The following is a 20,379-nucleotide window of genomic DNA, read 5'->3' as shown; positions in this document are numbered from 1 at the left end:
CTTTCAATCAGAGGGTTCTGGGTTCAGTCCACGTATCAACACCTGGTGAAATTAAGGGTGGAATTTTTCTGGTCTCCCACATCAGCACATATGCCGACCCTGCTAGCGCCTTATTTCCCTTTCACTGGAAATCACACGAAGACCAAACACACACATTAAAGACTCCCATAATCAAATATCTGTTGAAATTTTCTTCCAACAATGCTGCATAATGTGACATAACTTCAAGGAAAATGCTGTTCAGTTCTTCCTTTCAGCGTACACGCAGGTAAACAGTTTTTCTTGTTTCATTTTGTATTATTCTGCCTGTGCAGAGGGTGACAAGAAAGCTCGGCAGTGCTGGCTTCAAGATGCCTGCCGACATCCATTCTCATCACTCTCATTCCCGTCCTGTGCGCTCACCCATTATCAGAACTCAACAGAGTGCATCTTCTTTGACGTATCAGCCATCTTCTGGGGCAACAACATGCACAGGTGACCCTTTGACGTGATGCATCACAGCAGACAGTCTGAAGCATTGAAAGGTAACTATATCTTATCTTGTACTAGCAGCTGTACCTGGCTTTGCAGAGAAGTGTGTGTTGAGCAGACATTTGTCAGTGTGGAGAATGTAGATGTTAGCCTACTACGAGTTTTATATCATGGCAGGAAGAACATGCGAGCAAGTTTTATTACAAGGATCCGCAGAGGGTCATCAGCTGATTGATTATTACTAATTACTCTATTTAAGAGTCTTCATTTGTATTTGTATTTCTTTTTATCACAACAGATTTCTCTGTGTGAAATTCGGGCCGCTCTCCCCAGGGAGAGCGCGTCACTATACAACAGCGCCACTCTTTTTTTCTTTTTTTTTCCTGCCTGCAGTTTTATTTGTTTTTCCTATCAAAGTGGATTTTTCTACAGAATTTTGCCAGAAACAACCCTTTTGTTGCCGTGGGTTCTTTTTACATGCGCTAAGTGCATGCTGCACATGGGACCTCGGTTTATCATCTCATCCGAATGACTAGCATCCAGATCACCACTCAAGGTCTAGTTGAGGGGGAGAAAATATTGGCAGCTGAGATGCGATTCGAACCAGCGCGCTCAGATTCTCTCGCTTCCTACGCGGACGCGTTACCTCTAGGCAATCACTCCACATGCACTTCATGCTTGGAAACTTCAACTAAACCTAGCTTTGGTGCTGAAGAACATGTAAACTTCAGGGGAGGCTGATTCACATGTTAATTTTCACAGAAACAGCTAATAAAACCTGCCCTATATGTCCACATCACTTGGCTATCAGGCACTGACAGAAAAGATGGGATGCCACTGACACTGGTGCCCAAGTCCAATGTTAGAGGCACAATGACTTAAAACATTCTGAGCTTTTTAACAAATAGTAAAGAGTGGTAACTCTCTCCATTCACAAGTTACACAACTTCAAGTCAGTGCTGCTTACGCTATCGATTCCGCTAGCACACATGTAAATAAAAGGTACACTGGAACAAACCCACACTTCCTCAAAAAAAGGAAGTGCCGGGCCTTTCCTTATACTGATCATTTGACATGTGCACACAGCAGCAAAGACAGAAGAAATGTGCAAACACAAATTAGCTTTTATTCAAGACTGGCATAGCCTCTTTAATCCTGAACAAGCCACATTCTGAGCTCTTATTTCAACTCTTTCTGGACAACACGTTTCAATACTGACCACAAACTGTTCCTTCTGAATAAGGTGTTTCCATTCTTTTCTTAAAGCGTTTGTGAAACAACACAGACACAATTCATATCTATAAACAATGACAATAAAATCATACAAACTGAGATTACTTACCCGAATTTCATCAAAAAGTTTGACCAGTCTGTGTTTGCTTTCAAGCCGTGGAGGGACATCTTCCATTTTGAATCTGTTGTGTTCTGCAAGTAACGCCTGAAAAAAGAAAAATGCACAGCTTATTCATTTCTGTACGCTCAACACAAACTTCCTTAGAAAGCTAGAGACTGACAGACAGACCGACATACACAGACACAGACACACACAGATCAAGAGAGAGAGAGAATTCAGAAATGTTTGATTTTAGAAGTTCTTCTGACCCATTACAATGCAGAACACACACACACACATACACACATGCGCGCGCGCACACACACACACACAAACACGCACACAAAGAGAGAGAGAAAGAAAGACGGAGAGAGTGAGAGAGAAAGAGAGAGAGAGACTCAGAGAGAAAAAAAGTTCAGGAAATCAATACAACACAATCAACATAATGCAAGACAATACAATCAAAACACTGTGATGCAACACAACACAGCACAGCACAGCACAACACAGCGCAGCACAACAGAACACAACACAGCATGACACAACACAGCACAGCACAGCACAGCACAGCACAGCACAACACAGCATGACACAGCACAGCACAACACAGCACAGCACAGCACAGCACAGCAAAGCAGAACATACAACACAGCACGACACAACACAGCATGACACAGCACAACAGAACACAACACAGCATGGCATAACACAATACAGCACAGCAAAACAGAACACAACACAGCATGACAACAGCACAACACAACACAGCACAGCACAGCACTACACAACACAGCATGACACAGCACAGCACAGTACAGCATGACACAACAACACAGCACAGCACAGCACAACAGAACACAACACAACACAGCATGACACATCACAGCACAGCACGACACAACACAACACAACACAACACAACACAACACAACACAACACAACACAACACAACACAACACAGCACAGCACAGCACAGCAAGGCACAAAAAAACAGAACAGAACAGAGCACGACACAGCACAGCATAACACAACACAATCAGAACACACTGGGCCAACACACAGAGGTCCTATAACTACTTACCCTCATCTCGATGATGGTCTGTGGGAAGCGTCTGTTGCGCATCACGGAGATGGCCTCTCGCAGCCAGGTCTGAAGGGAGGACGCCACTTCCCTGTACTCCTCCACTTTCAGCTGTCTCTCCTGGGATGGGGTTTAAAAAAAAATTGAGTTTTTGGTCAACATCACTGTAAGTGTAATTTTTATCAATTTGCATTATATTTACACAGCGCTGAATCTTGTGCAGAGACAAATCAAAGTGCTTTCGCACCAGTCATTCAAACGCAAGTATAACTTTAAAACTGGAAAAAAACAAAACAACTGAAGACAAGAGGCAGGGAAGGGAGGCTATTTTGGGAAGAGGTGGAATTTAAGGCCAGACTTGAAAGAGCTGAGTGTGGAAACCTGAAGAAGCGAAAGAGGAAGTTCATTCCAATTACAAAGTCCAGAGACAGAGAAAGAACGGCGGCCAACAGTCGAGTGTTTGAATCTGGGTATGTGTAAATAGAGTGGATCCGACGCTGATCACAGAGAGCGAGATGGAGTGTAGAAGTGAAGGCAGCCACAGAGATAGGAAGGGGCAGATTTGTGAATACATTTATAACATAGAGTGCTGATCTTTAACTTTATTCTGTGCCAGACACGGAGCCAGTAAAGATGTTGCATAAGAGGAGTTATGTGCTCAGATCTTTTCTTTCTGAGGAAGAGTCGGGCAGCAGAGTTTTGTATGCACTGAAGGGACTGAATGGATGAAGCAGGCAAACCAGACAATAAAGAGTTACAGTAGTCAAGGTGAGAGAGAATGAGAGAAACGACAAGTCTAGATGTTGCATCAGTGGACAGATGTTTCCGGACGGAACTCATGCGCCGCAATTGACACTAGCAGGATTGACATGTCTGACTGATAAATTTTTGCATGGACAGTGTGTTGTCAAGGACAACACCAAGGTTCCTGACTGAACTGGAAAGAGGGAAGGATGTACTGCCAAGTTTGATTGTGTCAGTTGTCATGGAAGACAATTTTTGTTTAGTTCCTATGATCATTGCTTCAGTTTTGTCCGCGTTCAATTGTAACTTATTTAATTACATCTGAGTGTGTCTGATTCTAGCCCAGATAGTATGGACAGCAGCTGCCTCCTCTGTTGTTCCAATGGTCATAGCTGGACACAACTACCATACATATTATATACTGTCATTTTCAGCCCACAAGGTGCTGCATCATAAGGTGCACCCCCTGAATTTAATGAAAAAAGTTATTTTGAATTCGTTTAAGGCGCACACATCCGATAATACTCATCTGTCGCAAAGTCCTCCATTTTGTCTCTGCTAAAAGCAGATGTATTCTGAGTAGTGACATCATCTTTGGAAAACTGGATTGAAATCTTTTTTTTTTTTTCTGTGTGTGCATGTTTGTGTGTGTGTGTGTGTGTGTGTGTGTGTGTGTGTGTGTGTGTGTTGTAAGTGTTTGTGGATCTAAATCCAACTTGTTTTCATCAGCTTGTTCAGACACAGACACGGGGCACATGCAGCTGATAAGATGTGGGGGGTCATATTTGAGTATTAAAAAAAAAAAAAATGCCCAACAGGCTGAAAATGAGGGTAATACATGAAATGACAGGGCAAACAAAGGGAAGGACACTCACATTGTCCTTGAGGTACTGCTCCACGCTGGGCACCTGGGGGAAGACGTCGTAGAGCGAGGACACGTAGGTGATGACAGACTTCTCATCTGGATGGGCCACGTCCACGTCTGTCCACACAACACACACACACACACACACAAATCACTTTGTTACTAAGAGACAGGCCAATGATATTCTCAGGAATCCACTTAAACACACACACACACACACACACACACAACAAAAAAACCCAAAAAAACCAACATGTGGAATGAATGTACTAACAGAATTACAACAAGGATGGAAAATGAAACGGATGGTACTGGGTGGAGGGAGAGACAGAGAGAGACAGAGACAGAGAGAGAGACAGGCAGACAGACAGACAAAGAGGAAGAGAACCAGAGACAGACAGAGGGGGTGTGTAAGGAGAAAGACGGAGAAAGAGACAAATGACACAGGGAGTTGGGAAAGAGAGGAGAAAGACAAAGATCTGCACAGACAGAGAACGAGGAAGGATGCAGGGGGATGGGGGGTGTGAGCTGACAGAGAGAGAGGGGGAGGAAGGGGGTAAACAGACAGGAAACCCCAGCCGGAGAACTGAAGAGCCAACACTGACAGCACATGATGGTTGATCTGACAAACTGTACATGTGTGTGTGTGTAGCTTGTTCCTCACACCCCCTTCCTGTCCTTATGTGGCAGTGTGTGAGTAAATATACATGTGTGAATGTGTGAGGCAGTGTGTGAGCACAGGTATGAGTGAGCAGCGAGCAAACAAGTGAGTGAGTGAGAGTGTTGGAGTGAGTATGCGGGTCTGAAAAGTGTACTGTAGATGAGTGCAACTGGAGTGTGACAGAGTGAGTGTGATTGTGTTGGAAAGCATGTGTGTGTGTGTGTGTGTGTGTGTGTGTGTGAGTGTGCGCGCGCGCATGCTGCATGCATGTGCTCATTTGCATAATCTGGGTATGTATTCTAGCGCGAGTTTCCAATTTGTCAACAGTGTAGAGCATTATGCTGCATTCATATACATATACTATACACACCTATAATCACTGAGATACATAGAGAGAGAGAGAGAGAGTGAGAGTGAGAAAGAGTGATGTGTACATAGACAACTGAAGGAATATTTAGAAGACATCATGTAAGGTCAGAAAGATGACGTAAAAAATAGCATTACGTCACCTGTTGTAAGTGTAGTCTGAGATTAAGCTGCCGGGTGGCAACAAAAATTCAGTTTTTTATTTTTTTTGTTTAACAAAATAGGTGTTGCTTTTCAACTTATATATAACATGTGTGTTTCAGTTCTTCATAAACTCACATTTCAACAGTCTTCACATCAGCTTTCTTTTTCTTCTACCTTCACGAACCCAACTTTCACATTCACTGGTATACAAGTACCAGTGGAATTTTACCAGCACTTTTCACCCTCACCAACCATGTTCCATTTTCAGGGGTGTGCATGCTGGCTATGTTCCTGCTTCTATCTACCTCTCTGAACGCTAACACAGTTCAAGCAGGATCTTTAACCTGCGTTAACCATCTCTTTCCCTGCTGTGTTTCTTCTGCTGCCAACTACGGGACCCAGTACAAGCCATTCTGCAGTGTGACGTCATTGTATTACTGGCTGTCATCTTCCAACAGTTGTTCATACATCACAATGACAGAATTTGGCAGAAGAGGAGAGGTCCAGATGAGTCAGACTCCAGAGGTCAAACAGTGCTCTTGGAAACTTTTCCTTCCTAGCTGGTTTCTCACAAAAGAGCACAGGCACAACTATATCTTTTGGTGTTTCAGCGAAATTGTGCAAAGACAAGGGAGGGTCTTTACATTCTTGAAATTATGAGCAGGATCTTGCTGTTGTAAGTGTACTAAAAAGAATCAGTCTCTTTTAGTTGTTGTCGTTGTTGTCTTTTTTTCTTTTTCTATTTCAACATAAGCTTTTTCTACTTGATTTTTGTTTATTTTTATTATTAGTTTGTGTTGGGTTTTTTGGTTTTTGGTTTTGTTTTTTGGTTGTTGTTTTGTTTTGTTTTTGTTTTTTTGTTTTTGGGGGGGGGGGGGGTGCTTTGCTTTTTTTTTGTTTTTTTTTTTGTTTTTTTTTGTTTTGTTTTGTTTAAAACAAGTCTTCTTTTGCTTTTCCTGTTTAAGGTTGTTGTTTCTTTTGTTTGATGTTTCGTGTTTGTCTGGATTTGTTTTGTTAAAAACAGAATCTTCTTTCTTCTTTTGCTTTTCCTTTTTGCTAAAAGCATTTAAAAAAAAAATCAAAATGTGTTTTGTTTTGCTGTTTTGGGTTGTTTTTTTTTTAGTTTAAAAAAAACAACAACAACAAAAGCCAGCTTGTTAAAGATTAACCCAGGGGCTGACAGAGCATGCCCCTCACACGTATCAGGTACCTGCCCAGTTTGTGTTGAAAACATTCCTGTGCACTGTGAGCACTCTGCTGTGGGCTTTCAAACTCTAGCGTCTTCCTTTCATCTCTCTTCCTTGTCTCTTCTTTTCATCTCCTGTCTCTTTACTTACACATCTTTCTTTTTTCTTTTCTTCTTCTTTTTTGTTTTTTGTTGTTGTCATTGTTGTTTTTTTTCCCTGCTCTCACTATCTCACCTTACCTGTCTCTCTCTGTGTCCGAGGAGTTTTCTCTCTAACACTTCACTCTTTCCCTTTCTGGTCACACAGTGGAGTGATGGCCTACAGGTAACGCGTCTGCCTAGGAAGTGAGAGAATCTGAGCGCGCTGGTTCGAATCATGGCTCAGCCGCCGGTATTTTCTCCCCCCACGCCCCTCAACTAGACCTTGAGTGGTGGTCTGGATGCTAGTCATTCGCATGAGATGATAAACTGAGGTCACATGTGCACAATGCACTTAGCGCACGTAAAAGAACCCATGGCAACAACAAAAGGGTTGTTCCTGGCAAAATTCTGTAGAAAAATCCACTTCGATAGGAAAAACAAATAAAACTGCACGCAGGAAAAAATACAGAAAAATGGGTGGCACTGTAATGTAGCGATGAGCTCTCCCTGGGGAGAGCAGCCTGAATTTTGCACAGAGAAATTTGTTGTGACAAAAAAGAAATACAATACAATACAATACAATGCAACACACACAAGCACACACACACACAAACACACTACTGTATCAATGTGTGGAATAAATGTTACACAGAAGTGACATAACTACTGCTCACAATAAAAACCACACACACACATACACACATTCACATCATACACACACTTGAATGCACACATGCATACACACAAACTTGCATGCATACACAAACACACACCCACAAGCACACAAACATGTGCACACAAACATGTAAGCACACACACACACACAAAGTGGGTACAGGGAAGGAAGGATGGAGAGTGTTGGTGTTGGGAGGGAGAAAGAAGGGTGATTTTTTTTTTTACTTTTGAGAAGAGAAAGAAGATGTGATATGTAACAATGTGATGACAAACATGCCAACAGCAGACCCGACTCCTGTCTGCACACAGAATCACTTCAAAGACGATTATCTTCACAGCACAGCACACCCCCACACCACACCACACCCCTCTTGTACACTGCCATATATAAATTCCCACTCAGCTGAAACTCTAGTTTTCAGGGGTGTGCTTACTGTCTTTGTTCCTGTTTCTCTGAGAGAACCACAGATCTGAGGTCTCTGCCAACATTTCTCCTGCTAGCTGCGCTGGAAGCCGGTCACCAAAACAAGTACAGCTGCCAAAATCTTTTCTTTTCAAAAAAAAAGAAAAACAAAAACAAAAGACTGCCTTTGCCTTTTGGATCTGAATCAAACCCTGTGGATGGGAGAGAACTAGGAGTGGGACTAGGAATTATCTCCCTGTGACAGACTTTCCTGTTTTCAGAAAACCGTACATTAAGAATTCTGAACAACTTCTGTGAGCTGATTTGTCATTATACTAATTTGTTCCACTGGGGTTGACAAAGGTGGTATCAAACGTTCATTAAAATAATACACACACACACACACACACACACACACACACACACACACATATATATATATATATATATATATATATATATATATATATAAATATATATATATATAAAAAGAGAGCGAGAGAGAGAGAGAGAGAGAGAAGAAAACTTTGGAACTACACTGTACAATATCATGTAAGTGGAACAAGACACAACCGAGTCCTTGATAGATTTATAAACGTACAGTACAGCACAATGCAGTTCGATTTACCACAGGTATGTATGCAGTACAGTACAGGACTGGTCAGTACATACAATGCAGCAATGTAAAGCGTAACACTTCATGACAGTGTACTATTATAGCATCCAGGACAAAGCATTATGATACATGTATGCTACATGCTGAAGAGACAAAGCGAGAGACAGAGAGAATGAGGGAGGATGGGAAAGTGTGTGTGTGTGTGTGTGTGTGTGTGTGTGTGTGTGTGTGTGTGTGTGAGGGGGGGAGAGAGAGAGAGAGAGAGAGAGTCAGGCAAACAGACAGGAAGAGAGACAGGCAGACACAAAAAGAGAAAGTGAGTAAGAGAGAGAGTGTGTGTGTGAGTGTGTGTACATACATGTATGTGTGTGTAAGTGTGTGTGTGTGTACATACATATGTGTGTGTGTGTGTGTGTGTGTGTGTGTGTGTGTGTGTGTGTGCATGCTTTGTCAATGACACATTCCACATATCTTGCTTTCAAGTCTTGACTCTTATTTTCCTGAGTCGTTCAATATTTTTTGCAACCAGCATATCAACTGTAAGCACTCTGGGCCCTTTTGCTAAGAAGGTGAACCGCATTTATACCCATAATTATCACTGGTAGAAGTAGTAGAAGAAGTAGTAGCAGCAGTAGTAGTAGTAGTTGTAGCATTTACCACAAGGCTACATCCTGTTCCCACAACAAACATCAGATCTATAATACAGATCTACGCCTCAAGACCAATCCCCCCACCTTCCGCGTCCAGAAGGCGTGTGACCCCAAACTCTTTCTCAGCGATGTGGAATGCCATCTCCAGGTTCTGCTTGTTGCTGTTGTGCCGGCAGGCCCGGAAATCCAGCAGCTCCGGCCTGCAACACACAACACACACAGTCATCATTCACATGTGTCCTCTCTTCGTCGGTTCTCAACACAGCACCATGATCCCCAAGGAATGGATAACACAACATATGTATGTATGTATGTATGTATGTATATATATATATATATATCCTCCCTCTCCCTCTCTCTCGGAGTCTCTCACTCTCTCTCTCCTTCCCTTCAAATATGTTTAGTGCTATTGCAACTGACACACATTATTAGCAAGGGCAGATTGGAAGAATAGGCCATGCCTAAAACCTTAATCCTTGAATAAAAAACCCCCAAACTTTTGAGTCATGAGTTCTCTCTCTCTCTCTCTCTCTCTCTCTCTCTCTCTCTCTCTCTCTCTCTCACACATGCATAAGTATGACATTCAAGTCTTGGAATAAGTGGCAGGGGAGTGATGCCAAACCACTGACACAGTGCAGATGGGGCATCAAAAACAATCTGACAACAAACAACAAAAAGCACACAAGTAAAAAAACAACAACAAAAAAACAACATCCTTAACAAGATGCTGAGCACTACTGTTCCCAGTGTGTGTTCATCCACAAAACCGGAGATGGGGTGGGGTGGGGGTGGGGATGAGAATGCACGTTAACTGTACAAGAACCCAGCACATCTGACCAACATATTATTTTTTGTATTTGATCATGAATGAATTCCTATACATGCATGACTGTTAAACTACTCACATACTATACATCAGAAAGTGTCAAAGAATCAAACCAATACAGATAATACACAAGCTGTGGAAGCTGTGACAGTGCAAGAGTCACAGGTTCCAGATTTAGAGCTTTCTGTTAATAAAAAGAAGAAAAAGAAAAACTATCTTAATGCCTTTTTTTTTCCCTCAACATCTTCCCCTCTGTCCCACACCTTCTTGCCAATATTTTTAACACATCCTCCAAAAAAAACAAGAAAGAAAAGACAGAGCTCTAAGCTGCCATGATCAATCAATCATATAAAAAAAAAGGAAAAAAAGAAGAAGAAAGAAAAAGTGCAACACTTATTGGGATGATGACAGCAGACATCCATCTCTCAACCACCTTCCCTGGCTCTTCCCCCTACCCCCACCCCCACACCCCATGCTTCCCTATTTTCAGTGGCGAGTTGCAGCAGTAGTAGTACTATGACACAAAATTTGTGCCTGATTGGCTGAGGAAATCAAGAGACAGCTGAATTTTTCATTTGCCACAAGACAAGAATGGTAATTGTTAGCAAACAGATCTCATATAATATATTATATACTATATATATATATATATATATATATATATATATATATATATATATAGTTACCAGGCATTGTGGCAAAGTGATGAGTGTCTTCTATGGACTGGAATTAGAAAGTCATGGGTTACAATCCTGTAAGGAGTTGAAGGAGGGGTGGAGAGTTTGGGGGGGTGGGGGGGATCGACTGGACACACACATATAGTGGAACCAGCCTCAAACATCACCAGACAGGCCCTGACATAGAAACCCCCAGAGAGAGAGAGAGACAGAGAGAGAGAGAGAGAGCTCACCCTGTAATAACAACAGACAAAACAAGAGACATACAGACACACTGACCACCACCCCCCAAACACACACACACACACAGAGGAACACAGACAGACACAAGGACCAAACAGAGAAACAAGACAAAGAGACTTTCAGAGGAGAGGAAACAGGCACGGCGACAAAGACGACAATGACAGAGACAAACACACACACACAAACAGAGTAAGCATCCCATGGCCCGCCTACCACAACTGAATATCTCTTGTTGAGGTATATATATATATAAAGTATTCTGTATACTGTACCTGTTTCTGTGGATGATGGAGAGGAATGCTTTGCCGTCGCGCCATGAGGCGGAGAAGTCTTTGATCTTGACGCCGGGGTAGCCCTCCGTGGTGCGCCGAGACCACAGCAGCAGGGCGTCACGTGCCGAGATGTCCTCCTGGCCTGGAACCACCACATCGGACACCTGCACGCACACACACACAAATGAACACAAGGTGAGATTTTTGTTTGTTTGTTTTTTTTCTTCTCTGCTTTTCCTTCTACACCTACACCCCACCCCCCCACCAGCCCTCCAAAATCATTCCATTCATAGAGAAAGGCCCTTAATAAAAAAATAAATAAATAAAAAAATAAAATAAAGAGAATGTTTCAACAACACAAATATTAGCAGGAAAGACACTGCCACAAAAAAAAAAAAATAAAAAAAAAAAATAAAAAAATATATATATATATATACACAATATATACACAGCGCAATATCTGTAAAATCTGCTTTTCCCATGTTTTCTTTTCGTTGCCATCTAACATCATTTACCGTCTGATAAGACGCAAGAAAGAGGAGAAAATATGAAATGTCTGAACCACCACGAATTTGTCAGGAAAGACAATGACTGGCCTTTTGTCTGCACATAGGATGCTGTTGTGCACAGTGACTGTTGTTTTTTATTTATTTATTTTATTTTATTCTATTCTATATATTTTTTGTTTTTTGATTTATTCATTTATTTTATTTTATTATTATTATTACTTCTTTTTTTCTCGAAGCCTGACTAAGCGCGTTGGGTTACGCTGCTGGTCAGGCATCTGCTTGGCAGATGTGGTGTAGCGTATATGGAATTGCCCGAACGCAGTGACGCCTCCTTGAGCTACTGATACTGATACTGATACTGTTGCTTGGTTTTGGTATTAAAAATGTTCATACTTTTAATGAAAAATGGCTTTCCGTTTCACGTTGAACAGGGTTGTGGGAAGAGCAGTAAACAAAACGAAGAAGAAGAAAACAAAACAAAAAAACACACACACAAAAAAAAAAAAAAAAAAAAAAAAAGCAAGAGGCAGAGGTAGTGAACAGAGAGAGAGTGCCAGACTCAGATTGAGAGAGACTCTGACTCAGATATATATCGACAGACACCAAGACAGATCTATAGACAATGACACAGAGTTAGAGACATGAGAAGCCAGTGTGAAAGTTGGGGGAGGGGGGAGAGGAGAGAGGAGGAGGAGGAGGAGGAAGAGAGAGAGAGGGGGTGGGGGGGGCAGCAGATGAACATGCACATTTCTATCTTTTTTTATTGACACAAATGATAATAGTTCATTAAAAAAACACAAAAAAAAACAACTTACACATCAGAGACCCACCAACATCACCACATAAATCCCATTCATGTTTTCACACCTCTTTGCCAAACAAAAGCCATGCACAACAAAAAGGGGGTGGATTAAAAAAAAAAATGGAGATGAAGAAAATTAATAAAACTAAAAGTATGCATGAAACAAAGGAGACAAAGAGTTTGAGGGAAGGAGACGATGTGAACATACACCACTCCTACAAACACACACACACACAGTGAAACATACACACACAGTGAAACACACACACACACACAGTGAAACATACACACACAGTGAAACACACACACACACAGTGAAACATACAGTGAAACATACACACACAGTGAAACACACACACACACAGTGAAACATACAGTGAAACATACACACACAGTGAAACACACACACACAGTGAAACACACACACACACAGTGAAACATACACACACAGTGAAACACACATACACACAGTGAAACACACACACACACACACACACACACACACACAGTGAAACACACACACACACACACAGAGTGAAACACACACACACAGTGAAACACACATACACACACACACATACACACACACACACACACAACCCCCAGCCAGCCAGCCAGAAAGGAGAAAAACGCAAACAACCCCCACCCCCAACTCCCTCCCCCATACCCCACCAAAAAAACCAACAACAAAAAACAGAAACAAGTAGGGCAGAATCAGAAGACAAGAAAGTCAAAGACTGACACATGGGATAGACAGACAGACAGACAGATGGGACAGATAGATAGACAGACCGACCGACCGACCAGACAACATAAAACCCAAACGACAAGGGAAGGGGAAAGACCCAACACAATAAATCAAAGGGGGTGACAGGTAGCAGGTAATATCTTTCTCAGCTGCCTAGAGCTACTCCCTATAACATCTGATGGAAGGGCGGAGAGAATTTCAGCAAAAACCAAAAGGGAGGAGGTGGGGGTGGAGTTTTTGTTTTGTTAGATAAAAAAAAAAGGGATAAAAAAAGGGCAATGTGATGATGAAGAATGACAGATGGAGGGGAGTGTGTGTGTGGAGGGGGGGGGGGGGGGAGAGAAGCAATTTTTATGCAGACAAACAGACCGATAGTGATAGGGAAGACAGACGGACAAAACAAGCAGAACAGAAAAGCACCAGTCGACATAATACAAGAAGCAATGGACAAAACAAAGTAAAAACAAAAAAGGAACAAAAAGAGGTGAGAAGAGGAAACAAAGACATACTAAATTATATATATATATATATATATATATTGTGTGTGTGTGTGTGTGTTTAAAGGATGATGCAGAAAATAAAAAAGACAGAGAGAGTGGGGGCGCAAGGGGGGGGGAGTAAAACTCATACAGTAGAGGAAGAAGGAAAAGAATATAATTATGGTGCAATGGAAAAGCACAGAAAGGGTGCAGAGTGAGGGGAGAGGAAGTGGAGGGGGTGGGGAGGCTGAGACACTGAGGGAGAAAGACAGAGACAGACAATGGGAGAACAAAATGTGTGTGTGAGAGAGAGAGAGACAGAGAGAGAGAGAGAGAGAGAGAGGGGAAGGGTGATTGTTGGTATAAGACAGTGAGAGAGGAGCAGGAGAGGAGGGTGATGGAGGGATAAAGGAAGAATTGGGGAGGGAAAAACAAGAGAATTCTTCTTGTATTAATTATATATTAGTTATCAATACAACTATAGAATTCTTGACTTCTTATATATATTATATATATATATATATATATATATTAGTTACCAATACTAACAAGCTACATAAATAACTGCATAAACCCATGGTTAAAAGCAAATACATAAATACTATTTTAAGAAAAATCAATCACATAAGTTACGAAATAAATCAAAAAACATCAAAAAACAAAAACGTTCCTGAATAAATTAAATAACATAAAACAAACTATTTAAAACTATATATATATATATATATATATATATATAAAGAAGAAGGAGAAGAAGAAAATAAAACAACATAAAACAGAACTCTGTACACGTCTGTGCCAAAGGTTGGAGAATGGAAAGGGGAACAACTACCAGTTACTAGACCACCGTCATGCAAACTTGAGTTGGAGGCCGGCAACACAGCAGGGAGGGAGGGAGAAAGGAGCAATATTATTTATCCGCGCAATAGAAATGGCTGAATGAGAGGGGTGGGAAACTCAAGACCTATACCAGAAGGGGGACGGGCGGAAAGAAAATTAATATTCATAATATATAGAAAGAAAGAAGAAGAAGAAAAAAAAAGGGGGGTGGGGGGGGAGCATTCTCAACACACAATACAACACACATTCCTTCCTTTGGGGGTGAAAAAACTTGTATGTGGCGAGCGAACTCCCAATGCGTGTTTTTTTTTTGTTGTTGTTGACGTTGTTGTTGTGTGTGTGTGTGTGTGTGTGTGTGTGTGTGTGTGTGTGTGTGTGTGTTATAATAAATCATAATCCAGGCAAAACGCCCTCACCATTACCAATTAATCACCCCACACACACACACACACACACACACACACCCGTCCCCAGCCAAATGCAAGTCGTACGGTCTTTCCCCTTGACACACCGGACTAACTGTTCAGACAACCCTCATAAAGTCCAAAACAGAGAGAAAGGGGGTGGGGGCCGGGGGGATTGGAGGGTAGAGAGAAGGGGAAGGGACAGGAGGGGCGAAGACACTGACCCCAACATCCCGAAAGTAACCCTCTATCCACCACCCACAAAAAAAAAAAGACAAAACAGTTCTGCGCTGTCGCTTCGTCCAAGAATGAGACTTCCGTTGATGATAACATTACTATATACTATACTAAAAACAACAACAACAAAAAAACAACAACTCAATTATCATAACCCACTACACTAATCTATCCGATACAATAAAGAAGAGACTAATTAAACACTAACAGTGAGCAGCATGCTTGAAGAGACATTGTCAAAAACACTAACAGGACACAAAACAGAAGTTCTTAAAAAAAAACATTAAAAAAAAGAACAAGAAAAAAGCACGGGGGGGGGAAGAAAAGAAAAAAGAACGTCACCAACAGGAGCTGGGGGAGGGGAGAGAATCACAAGGAGTTCACCCACATTTCTAACCCAATACAAGCAAATCCAGCCTCGTCAGTGTGTGTGTGTGTGTGTGTGTGTGTGTGTGTGTGAAAAATAAACCCCAACACAAAAGGTTTGTGCCCCTCGGGAAAAAAAACACACACACAAAAAAAAAAAAAAAAAAAAACCCAACCAATTTCCCTCGCTTTTCGGTAAACGCTAGTTGGGTTTTCTATTCTTCGGTATCTTGCAAGGGCACAAGAAAAAAAATGTTATACGTATACCGTGTGCTTTCAAAATAACCGAACAGACCCGACATTCCATCCACAGTTTTCCCAGTGACAAACTCAAACGGGAGGCGGGTGGGGGGGGGGGGGGGGGGGGGGGGGGGGGGGCCGGGGGACCAAAAAGCAGTGGACGCCCGGCTGAACTCAAAGACTCACAGCCACCTTGCCCTTCTCAGCGGCCGCTTCTGATGCTGCTGCTGCCTGCTCAACGCTACCATTCTGCTCAGTGAGCGCGGAAGGCGCCTCAGACTCCGAAGAGACTGACTCATTCCCGAGGCCCTGTTTGGAAGGATCTGACCTGCTGCTGCTGCTGCTGTTGTTCGCTGTCCTTGTGAGCAGCGTGGCCTGGGTGGTTACAGGAGCTTTTCGGCGGGAGCCTCGGACCTTAAATGTTGAGCAGATTTTTTGGTTGTTGTTTTTTGATGCTGACGAATTTCAGCATTGTGGTGTTGCAAAGTTTTCCCCGCCTCCCCCCACAAGAATTTCCGTCTTTTTTTTTTTTTTGTCTTTTTTTTTTTCTAGCGTGGACTCATTTATTATAAGTGGGAAAGATAGATTATCTAACAATCTGGTGATTTGGCTGATAAGGTGAGCGCGCGCGCACCCAGGTATGTGTGTGTGTGTGTGTGAGAGAGAGAGAGAGTGTGTGTGTGTCTGTGTGTATTATATCTTACACAAATATTTCCTGGAAGAAAAAGGGAGGGGAAGTTGGGTGCACGAATGCATGTCAAATAGCGCAAGACCCATGCCAGACTAAACACACGGACATCGTCGAGTCAGAAACACCCAGACCACTTTGGCACCATATACCACCCCCTCCGCACACACACCCTCACCCCCTCACACACACCAACCCCTTTCACCACCAACACAAAGATTCTTGCATAATAATGCAAACGGAACCGGCAGGCCTACATTATAAACAGAATCAAACAGACCTTCTTTCTTCCATCTTACCCAATCTTACTGTGGCAGCAAATCATATATAAATATATATATATTAGGCATCAAGATAGGTCCAAAATAACACTGAGGCGAGGCTATGGTTACCTGCAGTGTAATAGAAATTTATCAAAGAGGTACATTTCAGGTATGCATGCATGGGGCGTGGTGTATTTATTTTTGGACGGGCTTCAACATAGATCTATCTGTTTAAATAAGGATCGGCTGCACTCGAGACTTGAACAATTGCGGGGACTGTTCCCCTTGTTCCACATTTGGGGAATGTGTGTGTGTGTGTGTGTGTGTGTGTGTGTGTGCACACATGTGTGATTCTCTTGGTGGGTCACACTTTTTTTATTTTTCCCTCCCCACACACACCCATTACCTTCTTTCTCTCTCTCTCTCTCTCTCTCTCTTTCGTCTCCACGTGACAAACAATTATTATCCCTGCTATCTGCAGAGCTGTGATTCCAGTGGTTGTTGTCAAGACACAAATATTAACATCTGAAAAAAAGAGAATATGTGTGTGTGTGTGTGTGTGTGTGTGTGTGTGTGTGTGTGTGTGTATACAGGCGTGCGTGCGTGCGCATGCGTGTGCTTGCACGTGTGTGTATGCGTGCGGCGCGCGCTCGCTCGCTGCTCCGCTGTACGGTTCTCGCCTACCAGCTGGAGTACTGATCAATAATTAATCAATGACAGCAGCACTTCCAGCTGCACAACCGCCAGGCAGTAATAGTTTCTCTGCGAGAACCTGGTAACACGTACAGCACAAAGACACTCGATACTCCTCCCAACAGGCTTTGACTTTTTGCCGTCCCCACCTCCCCCAACACCCCCCCCGCCCCCCACCGCCCCCATCCCCCTCACCCTACACACACACACACACACACACACACACGGCGCGCGTGCGCCCAGCACGCAAACTCTCACGTGCATTGAAGCAAGACAAGTAATTTGATTAACTAATCCAAAAAAAACACAGAGAGAGAGAGAGAGAGAGGCAGACAGGCAGGCAGACAGTTGTGCGGTTCTATTATCTTTTTTTCTTTTCTTTTTTTTGGTGTGTGTTTTTTATTTAATGTATGCTTCTTTTCTTCAACAGTACACGTTATCACAAAAAGAAAAGTCACGCATCATTAGTCACTGCACACTAAACACACCGTGTGTCGCACACTCTAAAACTGAAGCCAAAATATGGGACTTTGCCATCTCCGCTTCAGTTCGGACTTCGGTCGGCCCCCAACCCCTCCAACCCTACCCCATAATTATATACATGCACCCCCTCCCGGCTTTTTTCATCTAGCAAGTACAGTATATATGTTAATATCTTTAAAAAAAACAACAACAAAAAAACAAAAAAAAAACACCACCCCACAAAAAATACACACAGAGAAATATATATACTCATATGGCTCTCCCGTTTGCACGCCCGTGAGAGAGAGACAGAGACAGACAGCCACAGAGACAGACAGACAGACAGAGAGTGAGAGAAAGAGAGAGAAAGATAATATAATATATATATATATATATATATATATATATATACTGGCAAAACAAGACTTGTTCTATATTTTGATTTTTCCTCTCAGTCGTTCGCTATACACAAGGCGCGTCCAGCGGTATTGACAGCAGTACAAAACGACAAAGCCCTGGTACATAAGGACAACAGCCACCTCTCCCTCCCCCCTCCCGCCACCCCACCCACCTTCCCCCATCCGCCTATCGTTTGTCCACACATCCACGCACACACACGCACGCACACGCACACACACACACACACACACACACACACACAGCCCTAAAAATAAATACCACAGGGGACAGGTCTCTCTGTTTGGCCTTGGCTTCTGTGGCCTTTCAAGTTGGGGTAGGTGGATAGAGGATGGATGGGAGGGGGGGGCACGAAGGTAGATTGTAGACCTAAGGCTTGGTGTACATGGTATAGGCACTCCAGTGTAAATAGCACACAGCAGCCAACCACTGTATAGAGCTGGGCAACCCCCCAGCCCCCACCACCCACCCCCGCCCTTCTTTTTATTTATCTTGTTTCAAACCACTTCTCTTCGTTCTAACAAAACATCAACCTTTGAAACTTTGAATCGACGACCCTCTCTTTTGCCAGAGGCAAGAAAAAAAAAAGAAAAAGAAAAAAGAAAATGAAGAAAAAAGAAAAAGAAGAAAAAAAAGAGAGAGTATAGTTGGCTATTTTATTAGTATCTTTGTCTTCGTTTAAAAAAAAAAAGTGTAATCTGTAGTTTCATTTGATAACTAAAAGGCTTTGCTTTACGCGAACTGTCTTATCTATCTCACGATATGAAAGAAGAATTAAATGCAAAGTTGCGTGTCTCTGCTTTCCACTCCGCAGGACCTACATCTCTTTCTGACCTTGTCAGTGTTTACACTCCCGCAAGAAATCTCCGCTTTTCCTCTGACTGTAACCTTTTGAAACTTCCTCGTGTCAATACAAGAACCTATGGTGAACTTTCTTTCCTCTTTGCTGCTCCTCACATCTGGAACAACCTTCCTCATCATATCCGTACACCTAGTTCTATTTCTGCTTTTCGTTCATCACTAAAAACTCATCTTTTTTTAAAACCTATATATAGATCTATAAGCACTCTCAGCTTCCTTGTTCTCCAACACCACCCATGTCAGCTCACTCTGGATGTATGTAGAGTAGGAAAGGGAGAGTGTGTGCGTGGGAGGGGGGGGGGAGGAAGTGGAAAGAAAGAGTGGTCATGAATGTTTTATGTAACTTGTAATATATATGTTTCTTTCATGTCAATCGCCCTGAGCTCTTAGAGAGAAAGGGCGCTATATAAATGTACATTATTATTATTATTATTATTATCATCATCATCATTATTATTATAACAACATGCATAATAATATACAATCAGCCTATATATATAAAGCAGGAATCAAATGGGGTCAGTTTGCTTTATAAGTACTATGATCCTTTTTTATGTTTGGTCAGTTTCTCCTCCCACTTGACCCACCACCCCCACCCCTCCCCACCCCACCCCTGAAGCGCTCAGAGACGGAGCAAAAAAGTAGCGAGTGTGTGTGGTTGGGGCGGGGGTGGCACTGAGCTGAATAGCACTATTGAGTGGGGGCGGGGGGAGAGAGACGAAGATAATAACAATAATAATAATAATAATAATAATACATAGTTTTTCTATGACGCGATATCCAGCACCAGTGCTGCTCAAAGTGTTCATATGAATGCAAAAGCACACTAAAGATTATAAAAGCTATGAAATAAATAAGGCTTAGATTAAAACAAAATGCATTTTATAGAACACACACACACGCACGCACGCACGCACGCACACACAGATATATAAATGTCCCTTCCTTACAGACACACACACTGACATTAAAGAGCAGTGGGGGAACAATAACAAAGTTAACGGCCATAATGTTTA

The 20,379-nt window shown here is 42.4% G+C and overlaps 1 protein-coding gene across 19 annotated transcripts in view; it reads right to left on the bottom strand.

Moving 5' to 3' along the window:
• LOC143279998 (uncharacterized) overlaps positions 1-20,379 on the bottom strand; it is a 431,093-nt gene that overhangs the window by 162,638 nt on the left and 248,076 nt on the right. For all 19 annotated transcript variants that reach the window (XM_076584413.1, XM_076584420.1, XM_076584415.1 and 16 more), the window contains 5 exons: positions 11,355-11,518; positions 9,421-9,536; positions 4,505-4,611; positions 2,886-3,005; positions 1,814-1,909 (listed from right to left, as the gene is read on the bottom strand). In XM_076584413.1, coding sequence (XP_076440528.1) covers positions 1,814-1,909; positions 2,886-3,005; positions 4,505-4,611; positions 9,421-9,536; positions 11,355-11,518 — 603 coding nt within the window. The remainder of the gene's footprint in view (positions 1-1,813; positions 1,910-2,885; positions 3,006-4,504; positions 4,612-9,420; positions 9,537-11,354; positions 11,519-20,379) is intronic.

This window comes from Babylonia areolata, chromosome 3 (genome assembly GCF_041734735.1).
Source record: "Babylonia areolata isolate BAREFJ2019XMU chromosome 3, ASM4173473v1, whole genome shotgun sequence".
Lineage (NCBI taxonomy): Eukaryota > Metazoa > Mollusca > Gastropoda > Neogastropoda > Buccinidae > Babylonia > Babylonia areolata.
This window is presented reverse-complemented; position numbering and strand designations above follow the sequence as displayed.